At 35.9% G+C, this 20,951-nt stretch overlaps 1 protein-coding gene across 1 annotated transcript in view; it reads left to right on the forward strand.

Annotated features, from left to right (window-relative positions):
• The window catches only part of LOC126883109 (23 kDa integral membrane protein-like), a 116,537-nt gene extending 99,030 nt beyond the window's left edge, over nt 1-17,507 (forward strand). The window contains exons 4-5 of the mRNA XM_050648357.1: nt 3,151-3,435; nt 17,124-17,507. Coding sequence (XP_050504314.1) covers nt 3,151-3,435; nt 17,124-17,297 — 459 coding nt within the window. The 3' untranslated portion in view covers nt 17,298-17,507. The remainder of the gene's footprint in view (nt 1-3,150; nt 3,436-17,123) is intronic.
• The last annotated feature ends 3,444 nt before the right edge of the window (nt 17,508-20,951 follow it).

The following is a 20,951-nucleotide window of genomic DNA, read 5'->3' on the forward strand; positions in this document are numbered from 1 at the left end:
TGGTAGATACACGTGCACCGCTGAGGCCTGCCAGGTCATGGTTTTTAGCCTTGGTGTGCTATGAATTATCACTAGAAAAATTTTTAGCCTTACAGGACCACCGTTAGTCGGAGGGTTCACTAGCTCTTAGACTAAAATTTTGACAGTTAAATCACGAGACGTCAGTCGAGTAATTTTGTCAAAATTTCATAAGTGAAAATTGCCAAAAGGCAACAAACTTGAATAAAACCAGAAGAAAATTTTACCGGTAAATAATTTTCTCTCGAATGATATTCGACAAGACTATTTGAGTCGTATAATTCCAATATCCGCTAACTCCACACGCAACATATTTTCAGTAAAAGCAAAAGACCGTATTTATTATTTCAGAGCACCTGTCTTGAAATGAATTGAAATTATTCCATTAGGGAATGTAATTCTAATTTGTTTATAACCCTGACTTACGTAACTTGGTTAATAAAACTAAAGATAAAAATTTATTTATGTATAAAAAAGTGGATTTAACAGGTTTTGAAACTAACCAGTGGAGATAGCGTGAGCGTGGAATTAGCGAATTTTGGATATAACTAGAGGTGAATTTAACGACTTTTCCCCTTTCTTTTCCCATATTTTAATTAATAAAAAAAATTACGGCATTCGCATTAAAACTATCTGAAGGAATAAAAATAGAAAAAGGACTGAAACAAGGGTGTAGCTTATCACCGTTGCTATTTAACATATACTTGGAAGTTGCTTTAAAAGAATGGAAAAGAAGTTGTGGACTAATGGGAATCATGATCGGAGATGACTGCCTGTTTAACATCCACTTTGCTGACGATTAAGCAGTACTGGCACAAGATTTGTATGACATGGGATTCATGCTGTTGTATTCAATTCAGCCCATAAATTCTCCCATAACATCAAATTCCTTCTGGAAAAATTGAATCTTGCAGTTTATGCCCTCATTGCCTCTCAAAGCAAGTTCAAATGAGCAAAGGTGAAAAAACTTTTTTTGTGCACCATCGGGAGTTTCCTTGTCGTAGCTTTGGATGATTTTTAATAGTTCTTCGATAGATAATGCTTTTGAGCTGAGTTTTCTTTTTTCTTGAACACTTTGAAGCTACCTCCGCTTGGTATCTCTGGCCAATCTTGCACATTTGAAAGATATATCTGTGAAATTGTCGATTTTTATACCGTACTCCGTAAATTATTTTTCTTGTACCATTTTTGCTGTACCTAGTATTCCACATTGACTTTACAGACTCTTTATAGTCTTCGCCATTGCCTTTTTTCATGTTAAAGGCATAATTCTCGAGAATTTTTGCTAATTCCCTTATGGTAATACATCTTTAAAGCGTAAAATTTCCCACCCGTAGGAACTCCGAAAATTGGGTCCAAATACGGCTTCTGGACCTCTGCGTGTTCAATGGGATATTTGCCGAAACCAATTTTTTTATTTCTTCACCTGACTGGCATACAAATCTTGATTTTTCATCTGGATTTATTATAAATATCTGTTCAAAATTGATTACCCCTCAATGACGTTTGTCAAACTGACAGCAATAGAATTACCAGACACCTTCGTGACGGATCTGTCATAATTTTGTCGCTGAGAAATCACGGGCAGGAAGGAGTTTTGTCAGTAGGAAACGTGGCGTTGCTATGACGTTTATCAGTTAAAAATAGTCTAGTGAACTAGTCCTGGGAAAACTAAAAAATAAATATTACATGTGGTGCCACAGAGGAAAAAGGATAAATAACAATCAACACAAATAGTCCAACAAACAATAAATGGTGGTATACACATGAAATCGGGATAACACCTAAGCAAAAAAAGATGCCTAGATGAAATAACTGAGCAAGAAAAACCAGAAAACATGCAAAAGTTAGAAGCAGAGTAAACTATAAGATAAGGAAACGGAAACAAAATGATCTCAGTACAAATTGAGCATGACATATATTATATGGAGGTCAAAATATGGTACAGGAATATAATAAGAGGAAGATTGGTAAAGACGTAATGAGTAAAGTTCTTTGCAGTAAAGCAAATAGATGGTGAACAATCACACGCGTTTGAAACGCTTGTCAGAGTACGGGAATGAGATGCGCTGGCGTGCCTTTCAACACAGTCTTAGAAAACGCGGTTAGAGCGCCAGAATAGACAATACAGAAAATATTTTTTCACACATCCTCACCAATTGTGACCTATACAGATGATTTAGACCTAATTTCTCAATAATCTCACAACAGGCAAGCTAGAAGAAATGTAAACCACTTTCTCAGATGCCTATAACAATATGGGCTTACCAATAAATACATAAAAATCCAAAATGATTTCATTGACACCTAACAACAGTCAAAAATATTGGACCCAGATCACTATTAATAACTCTACCTCTGAAGTGGAACTCCATAACGGAAGAAATTAAACTGGGAAAGGGAATAATTTAAAAGGGAGATAATTTAAGTCAGAAAAGAAAAATACCCTTATACAAAGCCCTTACAGTGCCGGTGCTGATATATGGATCAAAAACATGGACCATCTCCAAGACAGTTGAAAACCTCTTCGCTCATATTTTAATGAAGAACTTGAGAGGAATATTAGGTGGCATCTGTAAAAACAGCATTTGGAGGAGGAGGTACAACCTAGTACAACTAAGAGATATAATACAAATACAAACATATCTGGTGGTATAGACGTAATATTTCTCATAAAAATAACAAGACTAAGATGGATAAAATATCTAGCAAGATCACAGCAGAACCATCCTCATAGCCGAATCCTTATGTCATAGTCAGTGAAAAGTATATGAAAAGGTAGGCCAGAACTTAAATGGAAGGATGGTTTAGATTATGGTGCTAAAAAGATAGATGCAATGAACTAGCAATAACCAGAAATGGATAGCTGAAACCTCTACTATAGAAGTTTTGCACCAATGATGATGATAATGATGATGATCATGATGAGCATGATGAAGATGATATGTCCTTTTGAACTGCAGATTTCTATAGTGTACTTATAATTTCTGTTAACTGGTTAATCACTATTTCTTACTGTTCCCGTTTTAAGGTGAGCCCCAATGCGAGTTGGGGAATGGCTACCCATGGAATCTAGTACCAATCATTTAACTTCTAAGTAAAATAATATGTTTATAATTTATTATATTTTAGTTGCACTGCTGTGGAGTACATGGTCCAAACGACTGGGACAGATTTAACAGTTCAGACTACAATCTCACAGTCATTTATAGTTTACAAGACGACTCAACAAGTTCAGACTTGCCACAAATAAATTACCCAGGAGTTTACCAAGTACCAGAGAGCTGCTGCAGAAATACCAAATGCCAAAGTATCGCTTCTCTTTACATGAGAGGTTGCTTACCGAAAATCCACTATATAATCTCGCAAAGTGCTCTTCTGCTTGGAGTTGGGGCTATGTGCATAACATTCATTCAGGTTAGTATAAAATATTTTGTCTTTTTATTATAAACAGATGACCAGTGCCGGATTTTGATTTTTACCTAGAAATAAAAGTGCTGGAAAATTAGTAACGGCCAGCGCGGGTGCGGGTGGGAATTTGAACTGTGAGTAGAGCTCTCCACGAAACTTCACCCGTCACGCATTGACTAAAAACTCTAGCACGAAAAATAACTGGGAATTAAGAAAAATGAGTTCAGATAGCGAATTAGCTGATGAAATGAAAATGAGAAGGGATGAGGAGGAACATCCCAGCAAAAAATCAAAAATAACAGCTAGAACACCACAAAAAACAGATGAAGAAAACATAAGTGGAATGGAACAAATTATGAAAATGATGAGGGAATTAACAATGGATATAAAAGACATAAAAGAAGAACAATATAGATCTGGAGACGAAATCACACAACTAAAGAATGAAATAAAAGAACTGAAAGATCAACAAAGCGGCTACAAAAATGAAATAAAAAAGCTGCGAGAAACAAATGAAAAAGCTATAAAACAAATAGGTCAATTAGAAAAAGAAATTAGTACAGCAAATTAAAAAAATAGAGAAATTGGAAAGAGAAATAAAGAGGAAAAATGTAATAATACAAGGAATAAAAATTGATACAAATGATCAGAAAGTTTTACGAGGGGCTATGGAGAATTTTATGGGAAAAGAGCTACAAGTTTCAGTAGATGTAAATGGAGCAAGGAAAGTAGGAGAAAATACTGTCATAGTGGAACTTACCAGCGTGAAAAACAAAATAGAAGTAATGAAAAATAAAAGCAAATTAAAAACCAAAAAAGACGAAAGTATCTATATTAATGATGATATGTCAAAAGAAGAAAGAATTATCCAGAAAGAAATTAGAAGCAAGGCTATGGTAGAGAGGCATAATGGAAAAAATGTGAAAATGGGATACCAGAAGCTAATCATCAATGGTGAAATATGGACATGGAATAATAGCCAACAACAACTCATAAAAGAGGAAAATATAAAACCAAAAAACTAGCAATACAACTAAAGCAGACTGAAATAACGGAGACGACATGGCAAAGTAAAGATACACGAAATGGACAAAATGTATATGTTACAGTTCAAGTTGATTCTCAGTTAGAGTTGACTCCAACTAGTTGGAGTCAACTCCAACTGAAACGAGCAGTAAAAGTTGATTTTAAAAATTTAAATCAACTTTTACTAGTTGGAGTTGACTCTTCCTGGATCGATTCAGTAAATGTTGATTATACGAGAATCTCAAGTGCATTTTTGATGAGTGTGCGTTTCTTTGTTTTGACCGTTTCAACTACTTATTAGTATAGTCTGCAACGTCGCCCCCGTTAGGTAAATTAATCTGATTCGATTTTTTGCACAAACTTACTCAAAGAAATACATCCGCATAGCAATCCTTATAACAAATACACAGGGTGTCACGCGGTACCGCGGTCGAAAAATTGTTTAACCAATTTTTGTTAACCAAATTCACAAAAATAATTTTTATCTACTCTAACTCATATTATCTAATGTAAAGGTTTTATTGTGTGAAAATTGTAAATATAGATAGCAGTAAATGAAGGGTTTAAAGTGTGTCTGAAGTAACAATGAATTTTAAATCGGGTTTACTTTTTCGCACTGTTTTTTAGCACACTTTCATATAATTAAACATCCTTAAAGTTTGCCTTCGGGAGGAAATCAGACACGCCCTTGCAACGGCAACTGAAATGCTCACAAAACAGCGACCACGGAAGCAAAGATGGATGACAGAGGAAATATTGGATTTAATGGACTTCAACTAAAAAACAACAAATCTGTAGGAAAAGATGAAATACCAGCTGAGCTATTGAAGTTAATCAACGAGGAAAACTTAGACCTTCTTCTTGGACTATTTAATAATGTTTACAATACAGGGACTATCCCTAAAATATGGCTTGAATCAGTCTTCATACCACTGCCTAAAAAGAAGAATGCCAAATTATGCCAGGACTTCCGCCTTATAAGTCAATTAAATAATATTCTGAAGCTTTTCTTGCGTATCATACAGAACAGAATATATTATAAAAAATGTGATGAGGTCACGGGTCAAGAACAATTTGGCTTCAGGAAAGGTATGGGGACACGAGAAGCAATATTCTGTCTTCAAACTCTGTCACAAAGATACAAAGATCAGCAAGCAGACCTTTTTATCTGTTTCATAGATTTTGAGAAAGCGTTCGATAGGGTGAAGCACAAGACCTTGATAGAAAGATTGAACGACATCGGAGTCGACAAAAGAGATTCTAAAATTATAGAGGCTCTTTATTGGAATCAGACAGCAATCATAAAGACCAATGGTAATACGTCAAGGCCAATTGAAATACAACGAGGTGTTAGACACGCTATCACCCATACTTTTTACGTCTACTCTGAGGTAATATTTGCGAACTCTTTATCGCATTCTTCAGAAGGAATCAGGATAAACGGGCAGAGAGTAAATACCATCCGGTATGCAGATGACACAGTATTAATGACTGATTCGGGCCATAGTCTGCAGATACTGTTGGATAGGGTTACTGAGAGTTGTGAAAAATTTGGGATGAAGACCAATACTGCGAAAACCAAAGTTATAAGAATATCAAGGAACAAAAATTTACCTCTTTCAATAAATATGTGAAACACCAACAACTTGAATACGTAAGCCAGTACAAATATCTTGGTTGCTGGTTCAACAATCAACCTGATTATAAACAAGAAGTCAAGAGCGAGAATAGAGGTAGCCCGACAGGGGTTTATCAAAATGAAAAGCTTATTTTGTAACAGTAACATTAATATCAGCCTTAGATGTCGTTTTCTGCATTGCTATGTGTGGTCAATACTTTTGTATGGAACGGAGGCCTGAACAAAACACAACACTGATGAACAAGAAACTACCTTGGACAACCCACACCACCAACGAATATGTTCTTAGGAGAATAGGTACAGATAGGGAACTGCTAAAAATCATTAAAGTCAGAAAAGTTAGCTACCTGGGACACATAATGAGAAACAAAAAGTACCGCCTCACGCAACTGATCATCCAGAGTAAGATTGAATTAAAACGATGTCCCGGTAGGCGCCAGATTTCATGGCTTACAAATATCAGAGACTAGACCGGCCTTGATTCAACATCTTTGTTTAGAGCCGCATTGGACAGAGACAGATTTGCCAGTGTAGTCGCTAACCTCCACTAAAGGAGAAAGCACCAAAAGAAGAAGAACTTTCGCCTTGTCATGGTGATGACATGTGAGCAACAAATTACAAAAAAAGTTTTGACAGTTTTGTGGTTTGACAGAAGTTTGAATTTTTAAATGCCAAAATGGTGCAATGGTGCATCTCACTCGCACTCACATTGATAGCTGCGTCAATACGCTCCTAGCACTCATTGTTAATAATTAAAAATAACCGCTTAGTAATAAAATAATAACAAAAATTTCTTCAGTATCTTGTAGGGGGGTCGTTAAAATTCGTATGACAGTAATGACAGATGACTTTTGCATATTGTATACCTACCTAATTACTAAATCTGTAAAGTTTTGATTTATTTTCATTTCCAATAATGACACGAGCCGTCTCACCGTGCCTCGGAGAGCACGTTAAGCCGTCGGCGTCGGTCCCCCTGGGCTAGTGTACATCGACACTAGTTACTTGAAACAGGATTAAAGATGTAATTGGCGCCGGAACTGTCCGAAGGCAAAAATGCCATACGATATTATATATTATGAAAGTCAGAAACTAAAAGAAATCAAAGATTAAAGCTACCTCTATAAGATCCTGAAGAAATTTTTGTCATTATTTCATTAATAAGATATTATTTTTAATTATCAACAATGAGCGCTAAGCGTGTATTGAGGCGGCCGTCAATGTGAGTGCGAGTGAGATTCACCATTGGACGGCCGGAATGGTGCATCTCTTTAGCACTCACCATTGACGGCCGCCTAATACGGACTTAGCACTCATTGTTAATAATTAAAGATAAAGCTTAGTAATAAAATAGTGACAAAAATTTCTGCTGGATCTTGTAGAGGGAGCTATAAACTTTGGTTTGGTCACTTTCTGACTTTCATAATAATGGATTTTAACCGAGTTATTAAGCCTTGAAAATGGCTATTTTCGCATTTTTCAAATTTTAAATCGCGTATAACTCGACAACAATCAATTTTGGAGAAAAATCGCAAAATACCTTTTTTTGCTCAGAATAACCCAAATGATCTAAAAAAATATTGTTCGAAGTGAAAAAATTATTTTTGTGAATTTGTCTAAAAAAATTGTTTAAACAATTTATCGATCAAGGTACTGCCTGGCACCCAGTAGATTTGTTATAAGGACCTCTTTTTGAGTAAGTTTGTGCAAAAAATTCGAATCGGAGTAATTTACCTAACGGGGGCGACGATACAGCCTAGATTAATTTGAACATTTTCAGTAACATTTAATTTCTAGGATCGGCTGTTTGTATGAATCAGAATCAACTTTTACTAAATGGCATTGGGAAGAGTATACTTTTCCTAGTTGGAGTCTACTTTTACTAGTAAATGTTGAATATAAATCTTCATTTTATATTTATAATTAACTTTTACTGAAACCAGCCGTTAGAGTTGACTCCAACTAGTTGGAGTCAACTCCAACTGGATAATCAACTTGAACTGTAACATATACATTATTAATGAAAAGAAGCCCATAAACGAACATATATTAGTAGGAACATGGAATGTAAGAGGAACATACGAAGAAGGAAAACTGAAACACATAGTAGATGAATGCAAAAAATATAAATTCGAAATAGTAGTACTACAAGAAACGAAATAACTAGGCCAAAACTCAATGGAAATAAATGACTATTTATTTTTCAATAGCGGAGGCGAAAATAGAATGTTAGGCACAGGATTTGTAGTAAACAAAAAGCTGAAAGATCTAATAGTTGACTTCAAACCAATCTCAGAGAGAATATGCACACTAAGAATAAGAGGAAAATACCAAAAAATAACATTTATTAACATACATGCACCGACTGAAGAGAAAAACATAGAGGTAAAGGAAGACTTCTACAGTCAAATATATACAGTATTCGAAAATATTCCCAAATACGATATAAATATAGTACTAGCCGATGCTAATGCAAAAATAGGAAAAGAAGAAATATACACACCCACCATAGGAAAATATAGTCTGCATGAAACAAAGAATGAAAATGGTCACTTCTTAATAGATTTTGCAAAAGAAAGAAACATGATCGTTATGAGCACGTACTTTCAACACAAAAGAATATACCAAGGAACATGGAGATCACCATAAGGGTGGAAATCATAGCTTTCTTTCTGATATCTACCAACTTCCCTATATCTTGTGACTACCGCTCAGAATATTGGATTCGCACGTTTTCCTTATACCCTATAAGTATCTTGTACTGCTAAGTAAACAAACTAATATTTAACACTATAGTGCAGTGATACTCAACCTGCGGCCCGCGGGCCGCATGCGGCCCTCTTGCGTTTTTTATGTTGCCCGAAGGCCTTAAGGGCTCTGTAAACGATCAAATTATTTTGAACTTGAGTAAGATAGTTGGTGGTGGCTTTTAGCATTTATTTGCGACATACCAAGAAAACTTGGTGAACTTAATCGTCGTTTACAAATTATAAGGTAAACATAAAATTATTTCGCATAAAGTATTTGCTTTCGAGGACAAGCTTAAGATGTAGGTACATCGAGGAAATTAATATAAAAAATCCGTATAACTTTTCGACATTGGTGAAAGATCAACAACATGGAATTGATGTATCTCCAGAAAACTTTGCTACTATTTCTAATTTTACTTAGTTTTCTTGAGCGATGAATTTTAGGAAAGATTTAATGATTTGCGAAAAATTAGGAAATATCTTCTATTAGTGGAAAATCCTGGCACTTAGAAGTAGCCGCTACTACACAATTTGCGGCATTGGGATTTAATAGCGCAGAGTTGTCAGATGAACTAATTGATTTTAAAGATGATAAAAATCTGGAGGCAATTTTTAAAGAAAAAAGAGACGCAAATCAATATTGAGAATTCTGGAAATTAACACCGAAGGTGTATAAAACTCTCAAAAGTTGCGCTTACTTGCTCATGCAAAAAATGTTTAAATTGCTGAATAGAGAATTGAATAACCTTTCAAATGAGCCTAGCTTCTTCTTCTTCAAGTGCCGTCTCCTAATCGGAGGTTGGATATCATCATCACTATCTTTACTCTATCCACCGCTGCTCTAAAGAGTTCTACAGAACTGTATCTAAACCAGTCCCTTAAATTCTTTAACCATGACACTCTCCTTCTTCCTATACTCCTTCCGCCTCTTATCTTTCCCTGTATTATCAGTCTTAGCATTTCATATCGCGGTCCCCTCATTACGTGTCCCAGATATTGTAACTTTCTTATTTTTATTGTGTTTATTATTTCGCATTCTTTACCCATTTCTCGCAATACTTCCGTGTTCGTTTTCCTCTGTGTCCATGCTATTCTAAGCATCCTTCTGTAACACCACATTTTAAATGACTGTAGCTTATTTATGTGTTCTTGCTTTAATGTCCAGCTTTCAAGTCCATATTGTAGTATCGAGAACACGTAGCATCTCAAAGCTCTTACTTTCAGTTCTAAGCTAAGGTCTTTGTTGCAGAGAACTGTTTTCATTTTTACATACGCATTTCTTGCTCTTTCTATCCTGGTCCTTATTTCTGTTGTTTGATCATTTTTCTCTGAAATCCAGGTTCCTAGGTATTTGTATTTATCAACCCTTTCTATCGGTACATTTCCCAAATGTATGCTTGTTTGTATGTTTGTTTTCTTAGTTATTATCATGTATTTGGTCTTTTTGTTTAGTAGTAGTTGAAGTTGTTCAGCAGAGCTTGCCATAATCACGGTGGCATTTCCAAATGAGCTAGCACACGAACTTTATTCTTATTTAAAAAAATCATCGATTACGTCATCACACTCAGATGGATGACGTCACTAGTATAACATATATGTCAAAAAATCATAATTTAAAAATAAAAAATCGTCCTGTTTCAGGATTTTTCCTTATAGTCGCCAATTTACGAAATAACGAATTTATTCCTTTCATCATACTGTATATTACTTCACCTAGATTGCGGCCCGCAAGGTGTCGCAATAGCTACTATGTGGCCCAGGGAAAAAAAAGGTTGAGTATCGCTGGTATAGTTATTTCACCGTCTTGCTTTCTTTTCTTGTATTTTCTTTTGTACCCAATCTGAGTTTATACAAAAGTTGTGTGGGTCTTTAGACTTTTCAAATTATATTTGTTTACACTCATATTTCCGGGTATTGTTTGTTCATATTGATGGTCGCTGTTATTTTCCCGGTGTTTAACTAACACAATTTTTTTAGATTTAATTGTTTGCGCATGATGACATAATCAATAATTGTTCAATGATTGTAATCTTGTTGACTGTATCCATGTAGCAAGCAAGCAAGCAATTTGATTCAACCCGACCTGTGGGAGATGTCCACCCTTTCTAAAAAGTACATTCGGGTGTAGCAAATTCATTGGGGCGAGGTGTTTTGACCCGAGTCTAAAACAGGGATCACCCCACCTCGCTCCAATGCCCCAGGCCATCCCTTTCTCCCCATAGCACGCTGGTGCGCGATGGGGGCACAACTATCGTAGCCAAATGCTCTTCACAATGGAATCCTGGGTAATAAGATTCCAATGTGGTGCCCTAATCGAATGCAAAAACTAGGCCAGCGTGATGCGCTCTATGCCTTTATCTTCTTACTTAATGTTGTTCTGAAGCTATTTCCTTGTGGCATTTTTATGATTAATTATTTATATGGGAAATAAGCCACAATTAAAATGAAAAAAATAATTTTATTAACGTTTCGACGCCCAAATCGGGTGCCGTTGTCAAAATACAAAATATTACTAAAATAAACAAAAGTTTTGTTGCTAAGCAAAAAAATTCTTCTAATATAAAAATATTTTGTATTTTGACAACGGCACCCGATTTGGGCGTCGAAACGTTAATAAAATTATTTTTTTCATTTTAATTGTGGCTTATTTCCCATATAAATAATTAATCTTCTTACTTATCCGCGGAACTAAAATTGCTTGCTTGGGCCCCAAGTCATTGTACCAAGCCCCACTGAGCTCAGTCCAATGGCTTGGAACTCAAGAATTTTATGATTTTTTTGGTGGCTTACGCCTATTTTATGTTTTTTTGTATGCTGATTTTACCTGATCGTCTGTCTGGTATCTTGGACTACCTTGGTCACCACGTTGGTGACTAGTCTGACCAGGTAGTCTTCGTCCGGGAGGATCGCTGTGGTGGCTTGTTGGTTTTTGGCTTGCGTGGCTTTGGCGTATGAGACCCCGGTTGCCTGTTGTCGTCTGCTGGCCTGTTGTTGTGGCCTCTGTTATGGTGGTCTTCCCCAGGTTGGACATCTAGGGTATCCTCTGTAGTTTGCGGGATTGCTTCCGTGGCAGTTGGCGCAGGTTGCCTTTGTTTCTCTGGACCTTTTACATTGCTTCGAGGGGTGATCTTCGCATTTCACACATCTGGGGTCTTTGTGGCACGCGTTCTGTGCATGGTGGAAGCCCTGGCAGTTGAAGCACTGCGTTGGCCCTGTCGCTTTTCGTAGGTCTTCTACCACTACCTTCATGTGGCACAGATTTGTGATCAGCTTTGCTTTGTCTACGTCCTCGCGATTCAGAGTCAGTACGAACATCGGGAGTTTCCTTTTTGGGACCGGCTCTTGTGGACATATTCTTAGCTGCGTGGCAGACTATGTCTTGTGTTGTCTTTCCATCTCTTCTTGGATTTCCTCTTTGGTGGTGTTTGAGGGCAATCCACGTAAAACCATGTTGGGTTTTATATTCTACTTCTATTGGGAAGGCTGTCCATTGTAGTCTTCTGTCTTTATGCGCCTCCGCATATTCTTCTACTATCCTCACCATTTTTCTGTAGTCGTCCAGGCTTTTCGCCTGGATGAGTGTTTCTCTACCACTCTTGGAGATTTTGTTCGTCGTGTAAACTTTTAGTTTTTGGGCTATGGTGAGGATAGCCCCTGTCTCGTTCACGCTCTGTAATTTAATTACAGGCGGCTTTCTATGTGGTGTTGCCTGTTGTTCGGGCAACACGGCGGTTTCTTCGTTTGTTTCCATGTCTTCTGTCTCTGAATCGCCAGGTCGCCGCAAGGCAGGCGTCTCACCGTCTGTGTTTTGCTCTGGGCAGGGTGTGAGTATCTCTGGGTTGGCTGGTGTTCGTTGCCAGTGGTGGGAAGTCCTCTTTCATCTTTTTTAGCTTCGGTTCTTTAGCCGGCTGTGGCTTTTCGGTCGCTGAGTTCTTTTCGGTTCGGGTTTCGTCGGCTTTGCCGGTTGGCTTTTGATGTTGTTGTCCTGTTGTGGCTTCTTTTCCTGTTGGCGGTTCTTCTCTATCAGTTTCCGAGTTTCTTTCAACTCTGTCAACAGGTCGTCCAACCGGTTTGACATCTTCTTCATCTCTTCTCTTTGTTGTGTGATTTCGGCCCTTAGTCGCTCGTTTTCTTCTTCTTTCTTTGCTAGCTGCTCTTCGGATTGGATATTCAGCTTCTTTAGCAGCTCTCTCATGCCTGCTTTTGCTTTTTCTTCATCGTCGCTCGTATCTTCTGTCCTCCTGGCCCTTTTCGCTCTTCCTCTCTCTGCCTCGCCGGGGGCTTCATCTTCCGTGTTCTCGGTGTCGGTTTCCTCTTCGCTTTCACCTGTTTGTTGTTCCTGTAAAAGGTTAAGATCCACTTTGCGTGGATCCTCATATTTTGGCGGAGGGGCCATAGGGGGGGGGGTGATCGAGACTTAGCTCGGTCAATCGTCTGGGGGTTAGAATCCTTAATACTGACAAACCTTTTTTTCCGCCGACTGGCCCGACTTCAGACTCGTACCTGTTCTCGTACCTAAGTTGTTCTCGTACCCAGACAGAACTAGGTACGGGATCCTCTTGACGTTCTCGTTCTACTGACCTAGGGGCTGGGGCTGCCCGATGTAGATTCCAAAGAACTACACCTTGCACTGTCGATACCCTTACGGAGGCACAGTAGAAATCCCGTAACGGGCTCACGTCGAGCCCGTTTTTCTTCTTCTGCTAACCAAACTCTAGCTGCAGCGTCTCAGAGAGTCCAATAAAATCAAACTCCCTAAGTTCACTACATCCCCGAAGAGTGGTTTTTGCCTCTCTCTCCTCTTCGTCTAGCCTAAGGAGTTAGAAGTGTCCGACTCGCTACCACACTTACATACGTGGTCGGAATAAAAATCCCAGCTAATCGAACTGACTCCCTTCTCCGTCGACTCCTCGTTGACTTCCCGCCTCAGAGAGTGAGAAGCGCTTGACTGTTGCTGTGCTTACATTCACAGCTGAACTAAAAAGTTCACAATCAAGCCACTCCCACTTCGTCGGCCGCGTTCTCTGCTTTCCGCTCCGCTGCTGGCACGTCTTGTTCCTACGGTGGCTGGCACCGTACTGACTAAAAAACTACTGTATCCATGTATATTTGTTGGGTATGTCTTTATAGGCGAGCGGCACGCACCCCCAAAATGACCAGGTACTGACCACGGGGTGGTGAATGGCTAATTTTTTAGGATGGAAAATGGAAAATGGAATTTTCGTTTAATGGAAAATGAAATTTATTTTGAATTTTATTTGATGGAACATTATCAAAATCGCAATTTTGCTCTAGAAATAAAAAAATCACAGTTTTTTTGCGTTTAACCCGCTACAACTCTGTTCCATTTTAATATTTCTTTCTGAAATTTTTACAGTATATACCTATTTCTCACCTTTCTGAAGAAAATGGTGCAATGCTTCAAGCTTTCAGTCTGATTTTAAGTTATAAATTTATTAAAGTATAAGGTGAATATTTCTGAATTGCACAGTATAATCGCAAAAGTTGAGTAACGAAATTTGAAATTTAGCTTTTTCATTACTTTTATGTTAAAATATAGAGTACAGCAAAGGTTTCTGGAAAGCTTGAGAAAAACAACTATTTACAGAAAAAAGAATGGTGCAACTTTTAATATCGACGTTATAAATCCCCAAAATAACGCATATTTTTCGAGAGACCATGGGTGGTGAATGGCTAATTTTGGTTATACTCTATGTTTTTGATGGTGCTGAAAACGAAAAAGAAGTTTATTTTGAATTTTACATGGGGGCATTTTCAACATTGCAAATTTACCCTAAAAATAAAAAAAATGAAATCACGTTTTTTGCCTTCAACTCGCTACAACTGTGTTCGGTTTTAACAGTTTTTCTGAAATTTTTACAGCACATATTTCTCACCTTTCTGAAGACTATGGGGCTTGTTGAAAGCCTTCAGTCTTATTCGAAAAAAAGTTATGAATTTTTTAACGTAAAAGGTGCAGATTCGTGAATTGCAAAGTTTAATCGCAAAATTTAAGTGACAAAATTTGAAATTTAGCTTTTTATTCACGTTTATGTTAAAAAAAATAGAGTACAGAGAAGTTTTCTGGGGAGTTAGAGTTAGATCAAAATGTTTTATAGAAAAAAAATTGTGCAACTTTTTATATCAAGGTTATACACCCCCAAAATAAGGCTTATTTCTCGAGATACTGACCACGGGTGGTGAATGGCTAATTTTGGTCTTACTTTGTGTTCTTGATGGGGATGATTTAAAATGGGGGAACATTGTCAAAAGCGCAATTTTACACTAAAAATAAAAAGAGAAATCATCTTTCTCTGCTTTTAACTTCCTACAACTCTGTTCGGTTTTGATATTTTTTTCTGAAATTTTGAGATCCATTGACTATGAGTTCCATTGCAAGCCTTAAGTCTTATTCTAATAAAAGTAATGAATTTTTTAAAGTAAAAGGTGCAGATTCGTGAATGGCAAAGTTAAATTGAAAAAGTTGAGTGACAAAATTTGCAATTTAACTTTTTAATTACTTTTACGTTAAAATATAGAGTTATATATATATATATATATATATATATATATATATATATATATATATATATATATAGAGAGAGAGAGAGAGAGAGAAAAAAGTTTTTTGTTGGCTTTTAGATCAAAATGTTTTATAGAAAAAATGGGGCAACCTTTAATTAAAAAAAAAACGTGATTTCGTTTTTTTAGTTTTAGGGTAAAATTGGGAATTTGACAATGTTTCCCCACTGAAAATTTAAAATAAACTTCATTTTCGTTTTCAGCGCCATCAAAAACATAAAGTATGCCTGCCTTACCGTGTGGGGTGGGTATATAGGTAATCAATATTTATTAATAAAAAAGAAAAACCCTTGGATGAGAAAATTGTGACCCTTGTCCTTATCCCAAAATTTTTATTAAGATTAATTTAGCAAAACTTCATTTTGAAAATAAAATGTTTATTATATCTATTCTTAACAAAAAGTCGGCCAGACTTAGATAACCTTAACTTAGATTACTAATTAGATAGTTTAGATAAGATATATTATGTTTATGTATGTACTATTTACTTTGTTTCTGGCCGCATGGTCTAATCCTAAAGCCAATAAAAAAACATAAACTAAGACCAACATTAGCCAATCACCACCCATGGTCAGTATCTCGAAACATAAGCGTTATTTTGGGGATTTATAACGTCGATATTAAAAGTTGCACCATTTTTTTTTCTATAAACATATCGATCCCGAACTTTCCAGAGAACTTTTCTGTATTCTATATTTTAATATAAAAGTAATTAAACAGCTAAATTTCACATTTCGTTACTCAACTTTTGCGATTAAACTTTGCAATTCAGGAATCTGCACCTTGTACTTAAATAAATTCATAACTTTTATTAGAATAAGACTGAAAGCTTGAAGCAGGTCCCATTGTCTTCAGAAAGGTGAGAAATATAAATATACAGTAACATTCAGAAAAAAAATATTAAAACGATGCAGAGTTGTAGCGAGTTAAACGCAAGAAAAACGTCATTTAATTTTCTTTTTATTTGTAGGGTAAAATTGCGATTTTGACAATGTTCCACATAAAATTCAAAATAAACCTCATTTTCGTTTTCAGCACCATCAAAATAATACAGTATGACTAAAATTGTCCATTCACCTCTACGTGGTCAGAATCTCGAGAAATAAGCGTTTTTTGGGGGTGTGCTCGTCTATTTTGAACGTAGAATCTACTTGTCACTCTTAATCATAAGCTCCCACATAAGTCGATGAGTCCCATAATAAGACCAATAAGTGCGCAGCGTTTTCGTTTAAAATAGCATCTCCAGTATTATTATCATCAATCAACCAATCGCGTCCACTGCTGGACCTATGCCTCTCTCAGTTCTTTCCAGTGTTCTCTACACTGGACCGCTTGTAGCCAGTTTCCCGCTACTATTTTATATCGTCGGTCCAGCTAGTCGGTGATCGTCCTCATCTTCTTTTGTAGTTTCTGGGCCTCCCTTCCATGATTCGTCTTGTCCACCGTCCATCAAGTCTTCTAGCTAAAGGCCCTGCCCCGTTCCACTTGAGCGTACTTGAGCGTATTGAACCTCTCCATAGTTTCCAATAATTACCGTGTTTCCTTCCCGTTGTCTTGGGGTACAGATATATTGCTTGCTGAATATCGTCTGCATGTCATATATATTTTGTAAAGTAAGAATCAAGATAAGAACGTAAAGAACTACCAAGAATGTATCAAATAAACCTTCAGAATAATAACAGTTTTGTCTTTTCTAGCTTCTCGGTGCTACATTTGCCCATCTTCTGGCCAGATCTATTAGAAAACTTAAAACACAGATTGAAGTGGAAAGATCAATAAGAAGACAACAACTGTACGAGTCGCTTGCGAAATCTAACACACAAGAGAAAGTTAGTCCAGTCCTATACGTGGCAGAGTCTTCTGAAGCTTAAGAATTCGTCGTGTGTTATATATAAAAATAATGATTTAAATATAGATTTAAATATAGATTAAACCATTGTCCATTTCATTACACTCATGTATATTGTGTTAGTGTTTACAGATAAGTTATAATATATACCTTTTCTGTTTTTGTGTATTCTTTACTAGGTCTATGTATGTAGATTCTTTAAATGTTAAATATAGAATAATTTTAACTAAAATTTTGTTTATTTTCATTAAATATACTATACCAAAATCAAAATAGTGGTAGGGGAGCCCAAGCGGGGATTTTTGCAGATACTCGAGCGCGTCAGATTATCATATGGGGAGAAACCTGGTACCCTGCAGATGTACCTCTACCATATATTGGCTCTTAATGCAGGGGTGTTCGTAAAGGGGGGCCGAAAAAAAAATCTATCCTTAGAAAAACTCGAAATTGTCAGATTAAGATAAGGTAAGTTAAGTACATGCAAAACAGTGTATATTTCAAAAATCTGATGATTTGAACGGGCCATAAGGAAATGAGTGAGTCCCAAAGTTTCATAACAATAAAGCGAATATTTCGCGAAATGGATGACAGATTGAAAAACTAAAAAATACCTGCTCAATATTTTTCAAAAATCTATCGAATGATACCAAACATGGCTTTCCACGGAGAGGGGTGGGGGTAAATTTAAAATTTTAAATACGAATCCCGCGATATTTCGCGAAATGAACATCAGATCGAAAAACTGAAAAATACACTTATTCAATATTTTTGAAAAATATATTGAATGACACCAAACACGACACCCCGCGGAGGTGAGGTGTGGGGTTACTTTAAAATCTTAAAAGGGAGCACCGATTTTTAATTGCAGATTTGGATCCCTTACGTAAAAATAAGTAACTTTTATTCGAAATATTTTTTCGAATTATGGACAGATGGCGCTATAATCCAAAAAAACTATTGTTGGAAATGGAATATTAAATTAAAAAATGGAGAGTCCCCACTAAAATGGAAAACTGTACTTAACTTTTTTTGGTTTTATGACCTACTCCTCACAACCCAATAGGTCCCCATAACGCTCGAGTTACTGCACATTTAGCATACTTTGCTCCCTTAACATAAAGATTCACTAGAAATAAACAAATTAAGACACACGTTGAATGCTACGATCAGCACTGCCGAATCATCATTTACAATGTATACAGGGTGTCCCTGAAAATTGTTCGTTCCTTTAAGGTGTGGATATAATACACAATTTAGAACAAAAAAGTCCTATAACATTTATTTCTAAAGTTAACTGTTTCCAAAAAAATACATTGTTCTCCATAATAATAAGTGAATTTTTATTTTCATAAAATTAATTAATCTGACAACATCATACGATAACTCGTTTGTGACTTTGGAAATTTAAAGTAATCGAACCCCTTGTTTGTTTACTATTTGATGTGTGATTTTAAGGTTGTTGACATGCATGTCATGACCTACATGAAATGTAGGTATGTACCTACCTGCAAAATAATTATTTCTTGCTTTAATAATATGGCATTTGCTATTATCTCAATTAATTAAGGTTTTGGATTAAGGCTCAAAGTTTTACATAAATTATAACTTTTACTTAAGTAGCTATGGTTTAGTTTCTAAAATGCAATAAATGCACCTAAAAAAAATTATTTGTAATGCTTTTCTGATATGTATTGAAATATGGGATAATTTTAAACGAATTGATAAAATGTCAATTATTTACAATAAGAAACGCTTTATCTTTAACTAAACTAGTATTATGTATTTATTAAGCTTGTGTTAAATGAAGATTTATTAAGCTTGTGTTTTAATTGAATTACATAGTTTACATTGGAAATTAAATACAATAGACAACGTTTATAATTTAGTTTTTTACAGTATGCTACGACTATCAGTAATTTGTTTACTTGTGATCTAAAATTAAATTAAATGTGAGCTCCACCTGTTCGAACACATGCATCGATACGACGAATCCAGTTGTTAGTAACGCCATAGTTAACTAAATAATTATGTCGGAGTGGGTCCATTCCTATCAATCCAACGACGACAAGTGGTATCCAGAAGATTTTTCACAGCTCTGGTAAAATGTGCTGGGAATCCGTCGTAAAGAAACCACATTTAACGGAGTGTTTGCAAAGGCAAGTTTTCAGCAAGTACCGACAACAGATATTGCAAGAAATTATGATATTTTTTTTATATATTTTTTTTTTTCGGTACAAGAGAATCCGTTTCTAATAATTGAGAAACATTCACAAAAGTTCGAGAATTAGGAGCTCGCCTTTCGGGATACCGATGCACATTAACTTGTACAGCTAAATTACTGTTGCAGTGAGCTTCTCCGATTCCTCGTTAGAAACACTCGTTCTTGTGGTACAGACTAAAACTAAACGATTAAACGAAATATCCGGATGTCGCACGTGGGTAACATCAAACAAAACAAATTCTTGTTTTGTATTATTGTTTTGTTTGATGTTGAGGACGAAGATAGGGTGTAATGTAAACACTAAGTGCACGTTCAGAGTGGAGCGAAGAAAGAGTACGAGCAAAGAGCAAAGAGCAAAGCGGTGAAATCAAACTACTACTGAGAAACGGAGGTACACAGAGTGCTCTAGCAAAGAGCAAAGCGGCGAAACCAAACAAGTTTGATTTCTCCGCTCGCACTCTTTGGTGTTTTTCCAAAAAATGAATCTCGATATCCTAATAGCTGAAGTGTTTCAAAGAAAGCTGTTATGGGATCAGAAAGATTCCCTATTAAGACGACGACGATAAGTTTTTAAATTCATAACTTTATGCAAATAGTTAATTAAATAAATATTTATAATTAAATTTATAACTTTATGCAATTTTATAATTAAATATATATAAAACCAAATGGAATAAATTCATTATTTCGTAAACCGACGACTTTAAGAAAAAATCTCGAAACAGGTCGATTTTTATTTTTAAATTATTATTTTTGGCATTTACATACTAGTGATGTCATTAATCTCGATGTGATTTTTAATGGGAGTAGGAGCCGTGTGCTAGCTCATTTGAAAGGTTATTTAATTCTCTATGTAGTAATATAAGCATTAACATAATTATACGGGTGTCCAACAAAATTCTTATTGAATTAAATTAGAAGAAAGAAGAATGTGTGTAATTTACTTAATTCAAAATACATGTTACTGCTCTCAGAAATCAGAAAAAAAATGTTTATTTCTCAAATAAACATTGCGCTAAAAGCAATATTTAGCATTTCATATTGCTCCGAATGGCTTCACTATAGAAAGTTAATATTTTAGAAAACTATATACAGCAGACTCCCTCTATAACGAGAACTAAAATGGCAGACTAATTACCTCGTTATACGCGGATCTCGTTATATCAGACAACAATAATATTGTGCATACATATGAATATACAGTTCTGAAAATATTAACTTTCTATAGTGAAGCCATTCGGAGTAATATGAGATGCTAGATATTGTTTCATCGGTAATAAGGCTTCGCCATCATAAATTATAATTTTTTTTACAATATTCGGTATCGGTCAATAGATAAACAGAACAGGAAGAAGTTTATTAAAGGTAGGCGGTGGATTTTATTACAGCACTACCCTCGATAACCGCACAGATGTTGGGGATTTATGTATACAGGTAGTTGGGGTATTTACCTAT

Source organism: Diabrotica virgifera, chromosome 4, assembly GCF_917563875.1.
Source record: "Diabrotica virgifera virgifera chromosome 4, PGI_DIABVI_V3a".
Lineage (NCBI taxonomy): Eukaryota > Metazoa > Arthropoda > Insecta > Coleoptera > Chrysomelidae > Diabrotica > Diabrotica virgifera.